Source organism: Astyanax mexicanus, chromosome 1 (assembly GCF_023375975.1).
Source record: "Astyanax mexicanus isolate ESR-SI-001 chromosome 1, AstMex3_surface, whole genome shotgun sequence".
Taxonomy (NCBI): Eukaryota; Metazoa; Chordata; class Actinopteri; order Characiformes; family Acestrorhamphidae; genus Astyanax; species Astyanax mexicanus.
Window position 1 is genome coordinate 54,863,668 of NC_064408.1, and position 23,219 is coordinate 54,886,886.

The 23,219-nt window shown below is 39.1% G+C and overlaps 1 protein-coding gene across 10 annotated transcripts in view; it reads right to left on the reverse strand.

Moving 5' to 3' along the window:
• nrxn3b (neurexin 3b) overlaps positions 1-23,219 on the reverse strand; it is a 123,331-nt gene that overhangs the window by 57,909 nt on the left and 42,203 nt on the right. For 8 of the 10 annotated variants that reach the window (XR_007439410.1, XR_007439412.1, XM_049480175.1 and 5 more), the window contains exons 5-8: positions 13,562-13,863; positions 11,802-11,825; positions 10,500-10,661; positions 6,297-6,735 (exon numbers count right to left, since the gene is read on the reverse strand). Coding sequence is in view for 8 of the 10 variants with exons in the window: in XM_049480175.1 (XP_049336132.1) it covers positions 6,297-6,735; positions 10,500-10,661; positions 11,802-11,825; positions 13,562-13,863 (927 nt within the window). In the remaining 2 variants the exon portion in view is untranslated. The remainder of the gene's footprint in view (positions 1-6,296; positions 6,736-10,499; positions 10,662-11,801; positions 11,826-13,561; positions 13,864-23,219) is intronic. The other 2 variants (XM_049480180.1, XM_049480158.1) reach the window with 1 other exon arrangement.

A 23,219-nucleotide genomic window follows, 5' to 3' on the forward strand; every position in this document is an offset into this window, starting at 1 on the left:
TTGTGAAAATATAGAGTGGTTATGATTAATTCATTGTACGTTTTTATATTGTAGAATGTTGACAATGGAGTTAAGAAGTTTGTTCCAGCTGCTAAAGGCAAAGGCTAGTAAGATTAGCGATTAGTGATTGGTTTATGTGTGTAAATATACAATGTAAAGTGTAAAATCTTGCTGTTTAACTTGTCAAAGACAAATAAAAAAGAATATGTTTGCCATACAGTTTTCCAAAGTTAGTGCTGTGTCGTACAGGTTGTTTTTTTAATTGATAGGAAAAGAATGCAAACTTTCCAAATCTAAGATGGTGAGCCAGGCCGAGTCTACAAGTCCCAGAGATGTGTGCAAGCAACATCTGCACACACTCTGATTCTGCTCTTCCTCCTGTTATCTCTGTATGAGTGTAGAGAAGTAGAGTGTGCTGTACAGCTGAGGGGATTTACTAATAGTTTATATCGGTCACTCGCTCGTGTTTAGGTGCAAACAGAGAGAAGCGCAACTGAACAAAAAAAAAGTGCAAACAAATTTCTTATAGCTAAAACACAAAATGGAATTTTAAACTATCCATTGATTATTCAATTCTGTTTACAAACATTCTTTTTAATAATAGCCATCTTGTTTTTAAATTTCGTGTTTATGGATAATACTTTTGGCTCTTAAAACTTTTGACCCTATTTTGATGCCATACTCCTGCTAATAAAAGCTGGAGTTTTCTAGAACTTGTCACGTCTGCAAGCAATGTTATGCAGTTTATGTTATGCAGGTCCTGTTTTCTCTATATAAGTGTAGGGAAGTGATGTTCTGCTGAGGATGTTCACTAAGTGGAGCTATGTATTATAGCTAAGTTTTGGGAGTTTTTTGATGGAGATATTTTTGTTGGACCTGGCAACCCTGACGACAGTGCCAGCCCACTCTGCCGCTGGAGAAACAACTGAATCCAATGAAGGTCAGAAGCACATTGAGAGTGAGACAGACCGCAGATAAGAGGAGCAAGCACTTGAAAGACTCTTGAACCAAAGAAAGAAGGAAAGATCTGTTGGTTCCTATTAAAATAAAAAGACTGTTGAGACCTAAGTTAAAGCCCACTGAATTTGCCTATTGTTTATATCACTGAAACTGAGCCTTATTTTTGTTATTTTTTTGGTATCTGAACCTGTGCAGTTTTGCCAGTGATTTATTTTGTTTAACAAATTGAACTAATACCCACACTTAATGATCCCACTTAGTATGCAGAAAGAACACAATATATACAACATAAAGTAAAATAAAACAGAAAATATACGCCTACACTATACACATTAACTTACAATAGAGATGCAACGGTTCTCTGTATTTTATCGAACCGTTCGGTTCAGCCTGTTCGGTTCGATACACCCGGATGGACCGCAGTATTTCTGTGCGCACCCTTACAGAGCGAACAAATGCTCTGGTACTGAATGGCCAGGGGGAGGGGCTGCTGAGCACGTGCTGTGGTGGGGCAGCAGTTGGTAGTTGCAGTGAGTGCTCTTCCTTCTCCACACCACTCCCCCGAGCCCCCCTCCCCCCCAGCACGTACTCAGCACACGCTAAGCAGATGAGGCGCCTTCATTGTCCGCCGCTTCATTGTCATCCGCTGTTTGGGACCATTTCGGCTTCAGCATTGATTTTGATGAACAGGGTGAAAAGCACAGTCTGATATCAGTTGCCTGTTTTTGACTAATGGTAAGAATAAATGTTTCTTTTTTATAATAAATATTGTGATTTGAATTCACCTGTGCCTTTTTTTCTATTTAATATTGGCTCTGCAATGTGTGAGTGTGAGTAGGAGTACCTTGTTGATTTGAAACAGAAAGGTCTAAAACGTACTGCATGTTGGATCTAGATAATATTGCATGTTCCGCCCAAGCCCAACCCAACTCGACCCATAAACTGTCATTATGATCCCGAGCCCGACCCACCCTGAGCGAACTATGTTCAGAATGATGTTAATGAACACTGCAAAACTGAAGGAGCGCAGAAATATTATTTAATAAAACAGCTAAACACAGAGCTGCAAGTCCAGATCGGACAACGGCTCCGCTTATCGAGCAGAAAAAACGCTGTAAAACTGCTGGAGTGGAAACAGCACTTATAATTAAATCAACAAACACAAAAACAGTTATTTCAGTTCTTTTTAGTTAGTTTTATAAACTCTCAATACAGTTCAAGTTAGTTACCTTTTTTCTTTTAATTACCGTTTTTATTAGTTTCAGTTAATGAAAATACTTGGTTACTTGGCTATATTGTGATTACCACGCCAGAGCTTTGTATAAAATAAAAATAGCATTAATAAAACTGTGGGAGTGGGAAGACGGAGTGGGAAGACGGGGCGATGGAGTGGGAAGACGGAATGGGAAGACGGAGTGGGAAGATGGGGGCGATGGAGTGAGAAGACGGAGTGGAAAGACTGAGTGGGAAGACGGAGGCGATGGAGTGGGAAGAAGGAGTGGGAAGATGGCAGCAACGGGAGATGGAAAAAGAGTAGGGAGGACACAATGGGAGAATGGGAAATGGGAGAAAGAAAAAGAGTGGCCACGCCCGAGCAACGCCCTACGAGACTGCAAGGAGGCGGAGCCACAGCCCACCAGCGGGCTGGGCGGAAAACACGGGTTGCATGGGAAAAAGGAGAGGGTGGGCCTCGGGACCGGTGTCAGGAGGATGGGCAGGGAGGACAGACGGACTGGCGTTGGGAGGATGGGGGATGGGCAGGGAGGACAGACGGACTGGCGTTGGGAGGATGGAGGATGGGCAGGGAGGGCAGACGGACTGGCAGTGGGATGATGGAGGATGGGCAGGGAGGACAGACAGACTGGCGTTGGGATGATGGAGGATGGGCAGGGAGGACAGACGGACTGGCGTTGGGATGATGGAGGATGGGCAGGGAGGACAGACAGACTGGTGTATCGAAGATGGGTAAGGAGGCGAAGACGATGGTGGCGGTGACGACGATGGTGACGAAGGTTAGTATGGTGAGGGTGATTGTTATGATGGCAACAAAAGATTGGAATGAAAAGGCGAGATTATGTCCCAGATGGTGGCGATTATGCGGGCGGTGAAAGTGAAAGCTATTAAGTTGCGGCGATGATGGCGATGACATAGGCAGAGATGGTGGCAATGATGCCGATGGTGGTGAAGATGGCCAAAGTGAGGGCAAGATGATGCCCAAGACGATGGCGACGAAGGCGAAGAAGATGAAGACGAAGGCGAGAAGATCGCAGCGATGATGATGGCGATGACATAGACAGAGACGGCGACAATGAGGATGGCCATGACAACTGTGGCAGAGATGATGAAGGTGATGCAGGCAGAGATGGTGGCGATGATGACTATGGTGGTGAAGATGGTGATGCAAACATGGTGGCGATGACGACGATGGTGAAGATGGCCATGCTGGTGATGGCAGGGATGATGAAGGCAATGGTAATAGTGATAAAGGCAGAGATTGTGGCATGACGACAAAGGGGATGAAGGTGATGAGGGTGTGAAAGTGATGACGACTGCAATGGTGATGATGGAGGTGAGGATGATGAGGGTGCCAAGGATCGTGGTGACGACAATGGCACAATATAATAGACAGAGCAGCGATGGTGGCAAAAATATGGTGGCAACGATTACAAAGGTGAAGATGCTGATGGCAAAGACGAATATGATGGCAAGATAATTATAATGATGGCGAAAATGATTATGATCATGGTGAGGAGGATTATGACGGAAGCAGGGAGCATATGCGACCCACGCACTCAAAAAGGATAGACACCACGTTGGATAATTGTCTACAATTCCGAAACGAGGTCAGCATTCACAGGATCGTCAGTACGGCAGGGATATCACGGGCAGCTGGGGGTCTCCCGACATGCAGCCTTCTACACTGAAATTAGCAGCATGTGACCAGCAGGCGGCGCCAAAATCAGTAGCAGGAATGTCACAGTGGCCACGCTCGAGTACCGCCCAGTGAGGCTGCAGGGAGGCGGAGCCACACCTAGCCAGCGGGTCGGGTGGAAAAAAACGCAGGTTGGAAGGGGAAACAGGAAGAGCGGGCCGCGGTAGCGACAAGGTTGCGTGGAGGCCTCGCGAAGGAAGCAAGAGAGGACTAGCAGCGGCAGCAGCATCGCCTGGCAGCAGCGCTGGAAATGTGGCAGAGAGGAGTTGCCAGACCAGGTGGAGGAGACCACACGGGAGTTGCCAGACCAGGTGGAGGAGACCGCACGGGAGTTGCCAGACCAGGTGGAGGAGACAACAGCCACAGCAGTCAAGATCAGACAAGATCAAACCACTACCAGGGAAGGCAGCCTAGAGCAGTGGCAGTGGAGGAGTCAGGGTGGATGGGAGCAGCTGGTCGCAGGAGACAGACAGGTGCAGAAACATAGTGGACCAGGTAAGGAGCAGGAGCTAACTCCACATGCGAGGTTTGTTCAATGAGCAGGTAGAGAGGAAGTGACGGTTTAAATAGGGAAGAAAGTGGGAGGAGTGAGGGCGTGGATCAACTACCAAAACTTAGTTATGATACATAACTCCACATATCGAAACCGAACCGATACCGTGGCTTAAGAACCGCGATACGAACCGAACCGTGGCAACACTGTACCATTGCATCCCTAACTTACACTACGAACATACAATATTGCTCTGATGCTCTGACAACATACAATACAATATTGCTCTGATGAATGTACAGGTATGACATATAACTCTGACTATCTAAATGTTACTTAAATTGTTATTTACAGATGCATATAGGACAGTTAGCCAGTGTTGTGTAAAGCGCTGGGCTGTACACACTTCCCTCAGCAGAAATGTACAGTTCCCCAACCAGGTGCTAATGTTGCTTAACAGGAAACTCTCCACAGTGCAGGTGTCCTGAGAATGTGGGGATTCAAACCAAACCTCCTCTGCCAATTGAGGAACCACTCGTGTTCTGTCCATGTAAGTTTTTTCACTGATGGTCTGTTTGGGGTAAATATGGGTTGATTTACAGTGGTGTAAAAAAGTATTTGCTTCTGTACAGATTAATTTTGTTTTTCATTTTTTGTTATAATTACATTTTTTAGATGAAACAGACTTTAATATCAGACAAATACAACCTGAGCAAATATAAAAAGCACTTTGTAAAAGATTTCATTTATTAAAGGAAACTGAACTAGCAACACATTTTCTGAACTTGCACCGACTTTCTGAACTTGCATTGTATTCCTTAACTTGCATTGCACTTCTGAACTTGCATTACACTTCTGAACTTGCATTGTATTTCTTAACTTGCATTGCGCTTCTGAACTTGCATTGTATTTCTTAACTTGCATTGCGCTTCTGAACTGGCATTGCATTTCTTAACTTGCATTGCATTTCCTAATTTGCATTGCATTTCTTAACTTGCATTGCATTTCTGAACTTGCATTGCACTTCTAAACTTGCATTGCACTTCTAAACTTGCATTGCACTTCTAAACTTGCATTGCACTTCTAAACTTGCATTGCACTTCTGAACTTGCATTGCACTTCTGAACTTGCATTGCACTTCTGAACTTGCATTGCACTTCTGAACTTGCATTGCACTTCTGAACTTGCATTGCATTTCTTAACTTGCATTGAGCTTCTAAACTTGCATTGCACTTCTAAACTTGCATTGCACTTCTGAACTTGCATTGCACTTCTGAACTTGCATTGCACTTCTGAACTTGCATTGCACTTCTGAACTTGCATTGCATTTCTTAACTTGCATTGAGCTTCTGAACTTGCATTGAGCTTCTGAACTTGCATTGCATTTCTTAACTTGCATTGCATTTCTTACCTTGCACTGTACTTCTGAACTTGCATTGCACTTCAGTACTTGCATTGCACTTCAGTACTTGCATTGCACAAATTCTGAACTTGCACTGCGCTTTTATACTTACATTGAATTTCTGAGTTTGCATCACGTTTTAACTTGCATTGTGATTCCAAACTTGCATTATGATTATGATTATATTATGATTCTGAACTTGCATTGCATTGCTAGTAAGCCATAAAAAACAGAGCTCTGCGTCTCCGTTCCTCCAGCCCTAATAATAATAAATGGAAACTATAGATCTCTAACAAATAATAAACACACCAATTTTTTTTTTTTTTTTTACCTCTGGTGCTCAGGCACTAACAAACAGACGAAAAACAACTGTGCTCCACACCACCTGTTTCCCATATAATAATCATATTTCACTAAATACATTCTTATGACTTCTGTTGTGTATTCAATTATATCAACATTTGTTATAATTTTATGAATTCCTCACACAAACACAAGCAGAAACTCACCTGATCTTCCGTCTCGCTGGATATCCACATGGTGCCAGGCCCCATCATTAACTTTGGTATGGGTGGCTTTCACTTTTATTGTTCCTGATCCCATATCCAGCAAAAGGAACAAGCTGCCGTCCAAAAGCTCCACCGCAAAGAAGTCCACCTTATTGTTCTTCTGACTGTGGGTATCCCATTTTTCTTGAGGCTTGCCCTGAGTATAAAGAATCAATCCACTGGGTTCAGAAGTACGGAAGTCAAAAGAGATAGAGCCGACACGCTTGGTATTCCATTTTGGAAGACTGAGGAAGGACTCAGCTGTCTCAAATGAGATGGGATCCAAAGTAGGTACATTTTCACATTTGAAGACTACGTCCCCTTGCAACTTCATTTTGGGGTCTGCAATCCGGGCTAGTCGAGACAGCTCCAGACGAATGTCATTGTTTTTGTAGACCACCTAAAACCAAATAAATAAATAACATATCAGTGACAAGGTTATGTCTCAAACTTGTGTTTAATTTTGTTTATTTAATTTCATTTAAAACTACAGATTTTTTTTTATCAAAAATGTTTTTTCTCAGGCTGCCCACTGAAAGTTGACAAGTTGAATCATGATTTTGGAGACCCGTCAGTGACACTAAGCTTTAACATATCTGGGTTTTATACAGGTTTTCTCAGATGGGTTTATTATGTGATAACCAATGAGTTTGTCTTTTTCCCACATGGAAAAACATTCAGCACAGTTGGGTTTTAATTAGCCAAGCCTAGCTGGCTAGCCCAAACATGGAACTATCTGGATTTTACAAGGAATTGCCGAAAGAGTTTCTTGTGGGCTATTTGATGGGTTTTGGTTGGGTAAAATGTTAATGCAGTTTGCTGTCACTAATTTTGTTCACACTATATGTATTTCATAAACAACAACTCAAAGTAGTGAACAAGGAAAATTAAGACATTTTTTTATGTTTAAGTGTAACTTGGACTAGGGCTGGGCGATATGTAAAAAAATCTTATCAAAAATCAAATCACTTTCTGTTACACTTAAAGGTTTCCTTTTACTTATAAGTGACTGAATAAGGGAGTTATGACCAAGCTCACTAGCAGGCTCAGAGCCTTGTGGACAGACACTAGGATGTTCACAACTGTGGGTAAAAGGTGCTCAGACAGCTTTTAAATTAAATTAAAAAAAAGCCTTGTGTCACATCCACACAGGTCCGGGACACTCCCCACATGTTTGGCCCTAAAAACAAGTACAAGGGGACAAGAAATATCAACTAAAAAAAATTCAGACCCTTTACATTATTTTTCTGTTTAAATAAATTGCAATAGCACTTGGATTTTTTTATAAAATTATATTTATTCAAATGATTATTCCCTTCCCTGAATGCAAGCAACTACATAAAGCAAAATACAAGAGTATATCAATGTTCATTTTGACAGGTGATTTTGATACAGTTTTAGTTTAGTTTACAGTTTTGATTTCAGTCTTAGTCTTTTCACTAAAATGTATATTAGTTTTAGTTACATTTTAGTCTATCAAATATTATTAGTTTTAGTCACATTTTAGTCTAGTTTTAGTCTAATAAATTTTGGTCATATAAAAAGTATGTATTACATACGTTTTACTGTTTTTCTATTTTTATATTTGTTGTTATTTTGAGATTATTTATTGCTAATGGTCATTAAAATAAAAATTTTAATTGCATTTAAATTATGCTACATTTAAATATTTTAAAGCAAGTGACCTGTGATGGAGGTGGGAGGAATAAAGTCAAGTTTCTGAAATGATTCACTTCTACTGCATTACAGATTTATACTAACATTACTGGCTTTCAGTAGACTAGACTTACATTACTTAACAAGTGTATTTAAAACTCATCCAGTTCAGTAACAGCAATGTTTAGCTCTGTTAAAATACAGACACACAGATTATATAATCTTCTGTATTTAGTAAAATATCCAGCATAACAGACTCTCTATCTGTTAAAAACTAAAAACACAAAGTAATCACTGTATAAACAGAGACAGAGGAGAATTCTGCCTTCAGGGAACAGAAACAGTGAGAGTTAGGAAAAAAGCAGAAAGTGCTTATTTTCTGTGTGTTTATATACTAACCCATCACTCGTGCTGAAGTTAACCTTAATTTACACGGAAAGTGGATTAACACAGCAAACATGCGTTAACCATTAGTTTATTAGAATGTAAAAAGCAGTGAAGGCACCTTAGCTAATGATGACAGATTGCACAGATCCTCTTTTACACCTTAAACATCGCTAACTCTGAACTCAGACAAGCTAACCTAACCTAACAAACAGAGCAGCGTTACCTGCCTTCAGAAATCTGAACAAGCTCACCTCTCTAAATATCTTGATGAAGAGACTCCATGCCTCATATTTAGAATTGAGTTTTCCATGGTAGCTCAGCTAAACTTATCATATAAATGATGTTTATCCAGTAAATGGGAGAGAAGCAGCCGCTGTGTAGATCAGCTGTGTGAGGTTCAGAGTGAGGTGCTGGGGATGGGAGGAGGGGATGAGTGGCCGCGCAGGCAGTTCAGCGCGCTGCCTGATCGCGTGCTGCGCCTGTTCGCAGCGCTACTTTAACGGGAAATAGAAAATAAAGTTTATCGAATCCTATCGTCCGGCTTATCATAGTTATCGCGATATATATTTTCCTCAATAACTATCGATATCCCTTTATTGCCCAGCACTAACTTGGACTGTTTAGTAGTGTTTAAGATGATCAGAATCATATGATTTCTTTGTAAGCTAGTGAAACATTTACTTTAAAAAAAAAAAAAAAAAAAATTTAATATTACATGGGACTTAATGTGTTTAATTACCATAATCTGACAAACAACATATCTATAGCTAGCTAACTAGCTGCATGGCCATCTGAGTGAACAAGTCGCTATTTATCTTTGAAATAAGGTGAAATAACATTTCTGATATATAAACTAATAGCTTTCATCACTTAATTTAGATAGTGTATGACTAAATGTACCTTACCTGAAGAAACTAGCCAGTTAACACTTTGCTCTTTCTAGCTGGTGTTACTATTGAGTGTAAAATCTAGTTTGTTTTGGTTTGAGACTGCTACAATCTAACTAGCCATGACCATAGCTAGCTTTTTAGCCTAGCCTACAAGATGCCCCATTTTCTGCAGTAGAAATTATATAACGTACATTTAAATGCATTTGGCCAGTCTAGTGCTGACCTGCTGAAAGACTACACTGATTAGAATATGTGCATTAGCAGCTCAGCAGTGACCTGGTGACTTCTAAAGCTGTTTAGTTAGATGTTTAGACTGCAAATCATGCTATGTGTAGAGGTAACTTTCATGTGGAGACTGTGGGAAAATTGACGAAATGAGATACAAATACAGGCTACCTTTAAAGGGTTCATGTATTGTTGGCACAGAATGTCAATGAAGGTCCCAGTCTGTGCCCATATTGGACCCATATTAAGCCCACTTGAGCTCCAAACAAAGGGCCAATGTAAACCCAACATATGTGAGCTATTGAGGTCTCACACTGTACAAAGTGTACAAAATCTTCTTCTTATACGTATGAGGGAGCAGCAAAACCTCCCTCTACCTATAGCTGCTTACCTGTGCACTTTCTCAGTGTTCTCAGTGCCTTGTTTTAAATTTCGTGGCCCTCAGAATTCTACCAATGAAGTGTGGGGCTACTTGTTAATGGTGTAAAATTAGCCATTTGTTTGCTAGCACTGTTAGCCTGTTGGGAGCATCTGCTAAAAGCGCTGTTTTTTTCAGAATGCCGGGGGAAAACAGAGGTGGGCTATTCGACCAAAAATGTGTACTTGTTATCAGGTTTACTACACCCCAAGTACATTTCACACCAGATTTCACCTTTACAACATGGGGATGGATAGGTATGGTATGGTATGTTAAAATACAGTAGCTATAAGATCAGCAAACTAATCTAAATATTTATAAACAGGACTTCTGTGTGTCTACTAGTGGTTGCTATTGGATTCCATAAATGTTGATTCAGAGGGTAAATAAAACCTACTGTTTTGAAGGATCATCCAGTGTTTGATTAAAGGGATAAAATGTTTTTCATCAAGCAAATTAGATTTTTCTATGCAAATGCAAAGTTTCTGGCACCTTTGGTTTTAAAAGTTAGTGTTTTAATTCCTCATGGGTGGTGTGTAATGACTGCTGAAAATGTGAACATAAAGTCAAAGGATGCAACAGACTCACCTCTTTCAAGCAACCCATGAAGTTATTGCTGACAGGAGATCCAGGAAGGTCAGCGGTGCTGGGACTGCCCCCCACATAGAAAAAGTCATCAGAGCCCAGCATGGTATAGTCCTCTTGGGTATAGCCAGTGGTGGTCAAGATACCATCTACCGAGATGGTCACCTATTTTATAATAATAATATGAGAAACCAAATAGTTAGCATATCACTGAACCCAGAATTTAAGCCACATAAGCGATGTATTTTTTATTTGTCATTCTCTGACCTCAAAACCTCTGATTTTTTGGATTTGACATAGGCAGCATTTTGTTTTGTTTTTTGTTTTTTCTTTCAGGATTGCTCATCATATGTTTACAGGACTGGTAAAGAAAATACTGCCAAAGAATATTTCCTTTATCATTGATGAAGGTAAGAAAATTAATCAGGTTTGGAGAATTACTGGGTTAGTAAATGATAAAACCAAGGACAAGGTCTGTGTACTTATTTAAGTTTTAGGGTACTATCATTCTCTCACACATACAGTAACACACACACACACACATATGCACTGCAAATTGAAAATCTCATTAATTTACTTTAATTTTAATCAAAAATAAATTAATAAACATGGATGTAGGTGGGTGCAAGGGAAAAAGCCAAATGTTTAAAGCCATGCACAAATAAAGCAAGGCTGTGCTAAAGGAGAGAAATGATAAACATGCACACACAATTATAACATGCACAAGGCATTTACAGATGAGGGGAAAGTGGAGTGATTAAGTGTTAGCGGGTGTGATCATGAATTGATGTTCCACAAGGATGTAAATGAGATGTTTGTATGTGAGCATGTCATATGCAGTATAATTTAATCAACTGCCAGAGCTCCCAACTTTAGGATTTCTGTTTCTTATTCGTCTTTTCCTTTCAGCAAATAACTCCTCCAATGCAAAATACTCGTCGCATTTGTGTTTGGAAAGCCTCTGTCAGTTATTGCTGATGATCCTCACAAAAATGTGGAGACTTGGTGACAGGAAAACAAAAACAAGCCCCTGCACATCTACTTTTGTTTCAAAGTAAGCAAAGAGGTGTATAAAATCATATAATCAAATGTGTTCAGCCCAGTAAAAAGATGAATATCATAAGATAAGGTAAAACAGGATATGAGAGGAAAAGTTCAAAAGTGAAGTCCTGGTAATACAAACCCATTTTCTCTCTTTTTTTTTGAAGAGGGTCACAATGATTAAAAGAAAAAGGGAAGAGGACACACGGCAAACCCAAAAATGGACAATAAAATGATATCTACCAGACAATGGAGTTTGTTTACCATAGCGTGTCCAATGCCTGAATGCTTTGAGGAAAAGGGGGAGACAGGAAATTAAAACAATAAGTGAACAGAACGTTGTTAATAAATGGAAGAAATTAAAAGAGAAGAATTAAAAAATGATGATTTAGGGTGTTAGTACATCTGCTTTGTTAGACAATGGTTAGTACTAAAAATGATACCATGAATGGTCCATGTTAGTCTAAAAAGTTATGCTGTCCAAAGGAAAGAAAGAAAAAAAGGAGAGAAAGAGAAAAATAAAGAAAGGGAAAGGACAAAGAACTGGGAGTTCTTCAGTTTAATCAGCTCAGTTCAACTGTTGGGTAGTGCAAGATGTTTTCTTTTTATTCTGAATTGTGTTTCAACAGAATAAAAATCAAGTGATCTACGCGTGTTTTGGTCCACTCCTCATGAGCAAACTGCTCCAGCTGTCTTAAAGAGTACCACAGATGCTCAGTAGGGTTTAGATCAGGGCTCATAGAAGGCCACTTCAGAATAGTCTAACATGTTGTTCTTACCCATTCCTGAATGTTTAGCTGCGAGTTTTGGATCATTATCCTGTTGTAGGACCCATGACCTGCGACTGAGACACTGATAAAATGACCTTGTTCACCTGTTGTCCTGGGCTCTTTGGTTAGCATTCATATCATTTGTCTCTTCAATTTATCATTACATTTCTTCCTGCAGCTCATCCAGGGAGGCTGGCTACAGTACTATAGATCTAAATCTTCTGAAAAAAATGTTAACGACAGTAACAGGAACATCAAGCTGCTTGGAAATGCTTTCATAGCCTTAACCTTTGCCTATATATATATTTTTTTTAATCTCCTAAGAAAATTGTCTCTTTAACTTTCTGTATCATAATTTGTGTCCAAGACATTTTATGAGTTGTAGTGTTTTCAAGTAAATATGTATGTATTATTACTTTATTTCATTCCAGGTTTTAAACCATTGCTGTTTTTTCCTCCCTGACGAAAGTATACCAACAATTTTGTCAGAGTGTGTATATTTGGGCTACTCGTATGACATTCTTATTTCCTGGAGATGAGTAAATGTACATTTGGTGAGAAAACAAGGAGCTACTAAATACAATTATTAAGTGCTGCAGATCAGCCTAGGCTTAAAAAAAGAAAAGTTATAGAAAAGAGAGTTTGTGAGAGTGTCTGACAGGACAAGTAAAAAATAATTACATTTAATATAATTTCCCCATTGTAAAACTGAAGTCTTGTAAATAGACCTATAGCGAGCAGAATAAAGCAATCATCCTAGTCCACTATAATCAATATAACATTATCATAGACATATCTGTCTAAATAATGCATAGTATTTCTACACATTTTCTTTTACTGTTTTAATACTTGCATTGATTATCGGAAATGACTGCCAAGTTGATCAGATTTCATCAAAATCAATATACATAATGGGATTACCTAATATATACTAACATTTAAACCTAATTAATGGTTTACTAAACCAGAACAATATTGCTGCACAGTAGTGATTTGCTTCCTCGGTGTGCAATTCATTATTGCTCTGGATCTGCTGTATGATTAATGTTTACACTTAAATATAAAATGCCTAGTTGTGCTTTAGGAAAACCAAGTCTCAAACATGTGCCTTTCCACAGGGTCAAAGCCTGTAACCTCTTTTAGAATTACTTTATAAAATATAAATCAAATTCAATAGCTTTACCCAGTTGGTCAAATAAGAACAGTTTATTTATAAACTGTAAAACCCTGGATGAAGAGTAATTGCATGGTTACCTGTCTTAAATTGCGTGTCACTTTGATGTCATGCCAGGCATTGTCATTAAACTTTCCACTGACAGGCTCAACGATTGCCTCGAAGGCTCCTGAGCCCAGGTTAATGACCAGTGAAACAGCTCCATCCTTTAGTGCTAAGTTTACGTAGTCAGCTGATTTTCCTGTATGGAGGAGGAGTCCATTACGCTGCCAGGTCTTGAAGGAAAGCGTGATCTCATCACTGCTGCTCTGAATGGGGTTCTGCGACAGGTCATAGCAGAAATACTCAGAACCTCGAAATGTTGCTATGTTCTCCTCCCGTGCTGCAGGCAAAGAAAAACATTATAGTTTAGAATTAGACATAGCCACAAACAGCTGCCATAATGTTTAAAACGTCTGACATATGACCTGCAACGTCTGACAGTTTCAATAGATCATAGATACAAATTTTTGCAAATCAGATCTAAACCACAATTGGAGGTGGTTTAAAAATTGCAATAGATTTGCAGTAGATTTGTGAAGAAGCACAGCAGCGTTGCTAGAATATGCCTGACTGAGGCACGGAGAAGAAGGGCAGGGCACAAGATTAAATATGGTCTCAGAACTCAGTCGCTGCTAAACAGAGGCAACTTCAGAAATACAGAGGGGGAGCTTATAAATAACCACCAGCAGAGTGAATATGTCTATTTTCATTTGTTAAAGTTAGCAACCCTAGTGCCAAAGATAAGTCAGATACAATCAGATCACTTACACTTAACAGTGCGGACAAATCTGATTGACCAAACCTGTAGATTTGTAAATGTGTTTTAAATACTTTACTTATGTAAAATATGAATAATTACATTTTAGTGGCTTAAAATGGAGCTTGTAACCCTAAGAAAGATATAAGTAGCTGTTCATTTAAAGTCGTAATTAGTTTAATAGGTCCAGATTTTCTGATCTTGGTCCTACAATCTATAGAACTAAACTGCCAAATCAACTGTTTCTTCAGGGGCAGCCCTAAAATAAAATATAAATATTCATGAAGAACAGTCACTCTAAGTCACTCACTCATTCCTATTCATAAGTTTTTAAAGTGTATTGTCATAGCGCTGAACCTGGAAAGTGAGGTGTGTTCAGGTACATTTCTGGCTCCACTGACTGAAACGAACTTAGAAAACAGTCGTTAGAGTTTATTCCTATAGGTGCGTCCAGCCCGAGTACACCCTCGCTTGTTTAACACACACACATAGACGTGCTGCAAAGCTCAAACCCCACTTTTAGTTCAACAATACACCAAATAAAAAATAAAATAACATTGTTGTTCCCTTAAATAAGCTGCTGGTGTCCCTTCACAGTCTGAACACACAGGTCAGTATTCTCTGCTGAGAAGCACAAAGTGCCACACTGTTAAGATTAGAACAGAGCGCAAAGTCAAAACGCACCTGCCTCCTAAAGGGAATGGGAACTGGCACACTGATTGGTTTATGTCAATGGCCAAAACACACCCGTGATTAATTGGGAGAATTAGTACATGCTTTTTACGCATTTCGAGCTGCACAAAGAGTATTTTTTGCACCCTCACGATACCAAAGACACACCGACACGCCCCTAAATCCAGCTGTGCGATCCATAATTGACTGGTGTGCTATAAATCTCTCAAATAGGGCCCATGGTGTTTCTTCATAACAACTGTGATTGGCCTGTGTGCTGACACATGTAATGTTATTGGTCAGTCACACCTGAGATTACAGACACAGAAGTACACAGTTTAAAATAAAACACTTATTGGGTCTAAGGTATTAAATAAATCTGCTACCCACACTAAACTAACAACTTTTTTTGTATTTTCTGTCTTTCCAGATTTGGCAGGGGACTAGATTTCATAGTTCATAGTCTTAGTTAAATTTCATACTGTTATTATAAGTCACATAATTAATTTCTCATTTCTTCAATAAATTCTTAGGCATTGTAAATTAACATTAAAGATATAGACACATTTGTGACATTTATTTTTTAGTGCATCCACAGATTAAAGAAAATACTGTACTATTACCAAAAAAACAAAAAAAAAACTCCCACCAAACTCATATTTTTACTTATGCATGCATTAAAAAAGAACTATTCCAGAGAAAGCTTTTGAACAGGCTCCTCAAAAGTCTTGTTAAGGATGTGGGCAGATCACTCCACTTCCAGGGTAGCCCCTGTTCTTTAGTGTAACATTTGACAGGGATATATGGAAGCTGCCTAATGCAGAAACACAAGAATAATGATACATGAGTTCCTGTTCTCCTATTTTAGGTGGTAGCTTTCTCCCTTAATAGCTTTCTCTCTGAAGGATTGGGGTTTACTGCCTCCAACCCACCACACCAAAACTAAAACAAGAGGAATCAACAGAGAGCAAAACATGAACACAGATGGAAAAATAAAGCTAGTCCTTAAGAAGAAGCGTTGAAAGCAAACTACAGAAGAGATAAGGTAGGGATAACAGAAGAGATAAGATAAGGCAGCGTATTTCTCTACCCACTGCTGCATTGTTTGAGCAGCAGAGGGAGGCAGGGTTTAGGATAATTCAGGTCAGGGAGTAATTTCCCCCTTGGCAGCACACATTAAGCATGGTGCATGACTAACATGAACACTGGAAACAGCAGCACAGACACTGTAGCTTTTCTTTGGGTAAGAGTAGAAGCTTCCCTGTTTCCTTCTAACTTGATATGTATATAATTAATACAGGACACCTTAAAATAGTGCAGTACCTGTACTCACACTTATAGACCATGCAAATGAACACAAACATGCCATTAAAATGAACTTGTACTTTTATTAATCAGCAATTATTGTTTAATCATTCAAACATATTTTCTTTTACTTAATAATTTGTCAAAAATGTTTGTTTTGCAAAATAGATGATATAATTGATTTTAGGACAGAACTCGACGATTTGCTTTCACTTAAAAATGCACTTAGTTCTAATGCATTTTTTACAGACCTGCTGACAAAATAATTTACTACCAGCGCTGCTGGAGTGAAGTTGTGCAGGGGCTCATTGCTGTGCAAGAAGATGCTACAATTTCTATCATCATGAGGAATAAAGGTTCGCTTCCAAATTAGATGGTTGAGTTCATGGCACTGACCCAACACCAGTGAGAACTGTATATGTATTTGTATATGTAGCAGCATGCTGTTTATAGAGACATGGCTAACTACTGATTTTAGCAGATTTGCAGCACCGTTACAGTGCCATTCCTCAATCCCTCTGCACTCAACTTCTACACACTTTGGTTTCTGCATGTCCACTCCTTTAACACCCTCATTCAACACTTTAAATTAGCACAAGTTACAGGGGACAGCACAGGGAAAGGGTGGGGCTTTCATACTTTATCCTGATTGATTCAGTCCATGGTCTATATTGATCATAAACCAATGGGCCATTTTCTACCTCTAAATTGTGGGCTGGCCTCTGAGATGGAAATTAAAGGAAGAAAAGAAATACAACAGCATCGACCCCTGAGTATGCTCGATTTCCAGTCTAGCTCTGCCTCAGGAGTGAGAAGTAGCAGTTAGGAGTTTAGGGATCCCAGAGATGGAGGAAGGATAGACAGAGAGGAGTTTTGGAGTTTAGTTTTTAGACTAGGTTAGTTTAGTCAGCTTAGTTTAGCATTCTTAGTACAACTCATTTAATCATCTTCAAGTATATTAATACTAGCTATCCTAGATAAATATCTAAGGTTATTTTACAATCTACAAAGCCAAGCATTATGCCAACCAAGTTTAGCTAAGTACAGCTGAATAGAGATCCGCCAGATCCAACCAGAAGCCTACGGTCCGTGAAGGGATTCTAACGGGTTCTAACGGGGCTCCGTGCTGACACAGGAAGTCAAACCATCCTGCAGACAGGCTCACGCGATCCTTTCTCGGGGTGAAGACACAGACGACCACACTCCAGACGGACGTCACCAAGGCCCACTTCAACACCTCAGAGTAAGGCAGAGCTGGGTTTACTCTTTCGGCAATGGTTCTGTTGGTCATGGTTTGGTCGAATCCTTCGTAGATCTCCTTTAGTATAGACAACTCATTTTGAGTTGCTTGGTTGGAAATAAAAAACGGCTTCATAGACTTAAAATGACATTTTTTAGAAATCTTCACATAATAGTTCTATTAATCTTTATTCCTTTCATACCAGTATTATAGCGTGTTTGTTCTTTTATTTCTCATTTATCATTATACACTATGATTTGATATCTAATGGCTACATTTATGACATTTTAATAAATTATTTACTCTTATCTGTGTGATTTAATAAAATACTTTTATATTACTAAACCTGTAATTTCAGTGTGTTTTCTGGATAACTTGGTTATGAGAATTCCTGTCACCTGTAGAAGCCACACCCTGAGATGTCTTGTGTTATTAATTAATTGATTAATTAATGTATTAATTAATCTAATTAAATTCATTTAATAACTGGTGCCCAATTAAAAATATTTCAACATCTCAATTAGCACCAGGTATTAAACCAATGAGCCCGCAACACACTGTACAACAGACTATGTTAACTTCTGTTTCTTCGCAGCTAAGTAAGTTCTTGAGACTTGCTCTCCTTAAGGGCAAAAATAGGGCTTTTAGATCAAATGAAAAAGAGGAGCTGAGGAGATAGATTCGCCACTAGAAGCATAACTGCCGGGTAGTGAGGAACCCGAAGTGGGTAAATGCCGGTTAACAAGAATTTCAAGTCCAACTCTGTCCCAGAGCGACATCTTGATCCAGTGGAGATAGTGGGAGAATGAGGACTAAATGAGGACTACATGCAGGAGAACCTGTCCCACCCCATGCAGCACTCTCTAACAGTGAGGGGCAGCTCCTTCAGGTGTCTGCACCCACAATGCATGAAAGAGAAATACCATAGGTCCCTCCTTCTGACTGAATAACAGATGCTGAACTAACAACATTTGCATACTTTAAGCATAGCATACCAATGAGTGTGATGTCATTAACTTCTGATAAAACCTGACACCATTATATTTTTGGGCAATATTGTGATATTAAATACGAATATTGAATTTCCATCCAACACCAGCAGTCAAAAAAAGACCAACTGTTATGCTGTATTTAATGTTGGAGTACTCTCTCCCATGATCTTTATTCCCCCTGTCTATCTGTCTCTCCCTGGAGTGGTAGAGATTGAGAATCCTCAGCAGAATCCTCTCACATCAAAACACTCCAATCATCTCTAATCCTGCTTAGTGCCTCCACAGCACCAGCAAAGAGAGGAGGGAGGAGGAACAGACTTACACAAAAAGCTTAGTTTTCCCCCCTCTCTCTTTACTATGGTGCTTTTGTTTAAAAAAGCGTGAAAATGTGTGGAGTCCTGTAGTATTGCACACGTCCCCATGCCACTCAAGCAGCTATGGGATATGACAATGGCATTCCTGCTGCTAGTCATTTAGATAATGCTTCAGGACAGGGAACTAAGTATTGACCTAGATTTAGCAAAGAATGGTTGTTGTAGTTGATGCTACATTTTAATAAATGCTTTTTTTCTGGTGATAATACTGTTACAGTGCAGCTGGGAATATAATTATGTTATTGCTAAAATATTTTCAGGGATAATATTTTACCACTAAAACAGTTTACTCATGCTGCAACTGCCAACTAGATCAGATTACTGGTGCAAACAGGACAAACCAGCTTTTGAATGAATTTTAATGCCACATGCAAAAAATGGGGAGAATATGGAGGAAGGGTAGAGAAATGAGTAGAGAAATGGGACAGTGTTGGTGCTTTGGCCAAGCAATTACTGCACAAGGCACTGATGTACTATAGTGGCAAGAGATATACAGCATAATCTGATGAGTAAAGAGAGAAAGGGATGGAAGAGGAGAGGATGGAAGGATAGCAGAAATGGGGGCATGGAGATGAAGCAGATGGAGTGAGGAAATCAGCAAAAGAGGATTATGCCACGTCGAACACTGGACACGTGAAAATCAAACTGCAGCCACTAGAGAGTACATCAACATCATGTGCTAGGTCTGATCTGGGTCCACTGCTTGCAATGTAGAGTGCAAGAGGAGGAGAAAATTGGTTATCCAGGTCAGTGTTGCTTAAGGTGGAGGTCTCTGGAGTGGTAAACAGGATAAGGTGATGCCAAAGACTGCTAATTCTACAACTGTGACTGTAGAAACAGAAGTACATGCATGAGTCTGAGTAAGTAGTGGTCTGTTAGTGGCAGTATTAGTGCACACAGGGTCTAAATTTGTGTTTTACAGTGATGTAATAGAAGAAGATCACACCATCATTATGTAACTTTAGAATGGTAGTTATACAGGATAAATGTAGTTGCTTCACCAGAGGCTAAATAACTGTTTTTACAGCAGTCATGCGTCCTAGCAAGCTGAATATTGCATGCCAAATTGTAAATGAAAATTTCTGGAAACCATCAGCCAACCAAAATCCACAAGACATTTGTCAAGCTTCTATTTGACCAATCATTATTGCTTAACAATTCTAACAAATGACAACCTTATATTAAACTATTATTGTCTATCTTCTTGCCCCTCTTTTACATTCACCTACAAGTGTTTTAGACCCTCTTAAGCCCTATTGGCCTTTGTTAAACCCTAGACCAGTCACCACCTAGACTTTCATACTTAATTCAAGGGTTGAACAAAAATATCTCATGAAGCATTTAGGAGTTACAACCAATTTCTTTTTACAGAACCTTAAAAGTAATTTGACAAATGAACTTTACCATAAATAAATTGTTCATTTTTATTATCAATGACTGACTGAAACAGTTGGTTTCTTCCTTTATGATGCTTTGCCAGACGTTTACTGCAGGGTCTTCATTTGTTGCTGGTTTGTGGAATGTTCTGCCTTTAGTTTTGCCTTCTCCATACATTCTTTTCATTATTTTGGTACAGGTTAAGCTGTATCTGTCAAAAGAATGCTGTTCCAGATCTGAGCTGGTTTTGTAGATGTTTTGGTAACATCTAGATTGTCTATTAGAGATTTTTTTACCTTTGTGAAGTTTTCTGTAAAGAGCAGATTGTGATACCTTCACACCTGCCCTCTGGAGGTTGTTGGCGATGTAACTAACAGTTATTTTAGAGGGTTTTTTTTACAGCACTCACAATGTTTTTCACAATAAATGCTTCCTTGATCTATCTGGTAAACATCTGTTGATTAGTACACCAGTGACGACTTTCTTCTTAAAGTTTCAAATGGCTGTATGGCCAATATTTAAGCAATAGCTCTGATTGATTTTCCATCTTCTCTCAGCTTCACTATTGACCATAGACAGCTCTCTGGTTTTTATTTTGTTTACTCCTCTAACTATAAATGTAGGGACTGCACAGTCAAAACCCAAACCTGAAACGGAGCATAGACTTTTAGGGCTAATTAATTGTTTTAAAAATCTATGTATCAGGAAACACCTGGGCTCAAAATCACACCTGACAGTTACATGTTCCAATAGTTTTCTTGAAATAAAAGAGAATGAGAAATGTTTCATATTCATATTTTTATGTCAAACCCAAATGTTTTTAGTCTAAAGAAAATAAAAAAAAATGCCCTTACTGTTCCAGCACTTGACTGTAGGTTACTGTATGTACAAATAAATGCTTCTTTTATCGTCAGTTAAATCGCTTTTCACTCAAAACAATGCAAAAAAAATTGATGACATAGGCTACTGTAATTGGAAGCGGCAGTGAAACAAGCAAAGAAGACATATGTTACTCTGTCTGCCTTTAATTGAATCATCTTTACATCAATTTGTGATCTTTTTTCATGAATGCCCCTGAGCAAGACAAGTAGAGACCACCCAATAAAGAGCTGAAATCTCTGTGCCACCATGATGAATTCCATCCAGGACGAATACACCAAATCCAGCAGGGAGAGGCAGGGGCTAATGTGCACATGCACACAGACCAGCTATAAACACCAACACCAGTGAACACACATACACAGAGGGTGTGTGGCTTCATTCTCTACTCAGGAAACCTTTACTCCTCTACATCTTTACAAAAAAATGAGATGTCTGTTAAAAATAGTTCAAAGTTCAAAGTGTCAGAGAAAATGACATAGAAATGATGCTCTTTATTATTTTAGTATACATATTTTAATTAATACAATCTGACCTATTAGTTGGTGTCAAAAGCTAAAGATGAGGATGGTACGCACGTGCATGTCATAAACAAATACCACCTAAAACTGAATATATATATATATATATATATATATATATATATATATATATATATATATATATATATATATATATATATATATATATATATATATTGCCATTATAACAATTGTTTATTTGGATAAATAACATAAAATCTATTATTAAATTTTTTGTGCTTGTTATTTGATTTTCTAAACTTGTGACCAAATAGACAGAGGGGATACGGTATCTGCCTCAGCCACATAAACCCATTCCAATAAGCTCTCTATGTACTGTACTTGAATGGGTAATTAAATACTTTGAGACCTGTTTGGCTCATCTTTTTCCTCTACTGTTTATTAAATTCAACCAAATTAGAATGTTTAATTTTGATCATTTCAATTTCCTATCAGAAACATTGCTCTTGAAATGAAGCCAACTCATTTAAAAGACCTGGATCAAAGGGCTTGTTCACATCTAACTGTGACCACTATTAATTTTCATACGTGCCTCAAAACGAGGACTCAAACTGCATCCCCAAGCCTAGTCCTAGGTGGAAGATTCTGTCCACTGTCACACTGTCACAAATATGGCCATAATGAAAGGGTGGCATGAAGAAGGTAATTTTTTTTCCTAAATGCAAACACTATTTATGGCAGAAAACTAACACTGTTCATGAACACACCATCCCGACTGTGAAACATGGTGGTGGCAGCATAATGCAGTGGAGATATTTTTGTTCAGTAAGGACAGGGAAGTTGGTCAGAGTTGACGGGAAGATGGATGGAGCCAATTACAGGGTAATTCTGGAAGACAAAGTGGAGTTATGTATATAACTTAGTTTTGGGAGATTGATCAAAGCCCTCACTCCTCCCACTATCCTTATATTAACAGTCACTTCCTCTCTGCCTGCTTGCTGACCAACCTTGCACCCACCTCCTCCCCATCTTCCTCGTTCTTTTATGTCTTCCTTTCTCTACATGTTTCTCTTTGCGTGGGGGGGCTTCAGCTTCACGCTTTTCCAGCAAAGCTGCCCCCCCTCTCTTCTTCTTCTCTGCCCAGTCAAGGGCAGGGGTCAATACTAGCAAATCACCTTCCAGCAGCAAAATAACCCTAAACATACAGCCAGAGCTACACAGGAATGGTTTAGATTCAAGAATATTCATGTGTTTGAACGGGCCAGTCAAAGTCCTGAATTCCATTGAGCTTCTGTGGCAAGACATGAAAACTGCTGTTCACAGACGCTCTCCATCCAACCTGACTGTGCTTCTATATGTAGAATAATGCGTAATAATTGGCAAACATGAGTGTACTTCCCAAGTATACGCTGCAATGAGGCCAGATAAAAATGGTGGATGTATCCAGAGTGACTTGACATTAATAGAGTTTGGTGCAGATCTGTTTCAATTATGGCTCACATTTTATGGTTAGCATCTGGTCCGGTTTAGGCCCAGTTGTGTGGTTAATTTTTGGCTCACAATGAACCTAATCTGATCATGGCCCTAATCTGGTGTGTACGTGGCCCACATCTTGCAA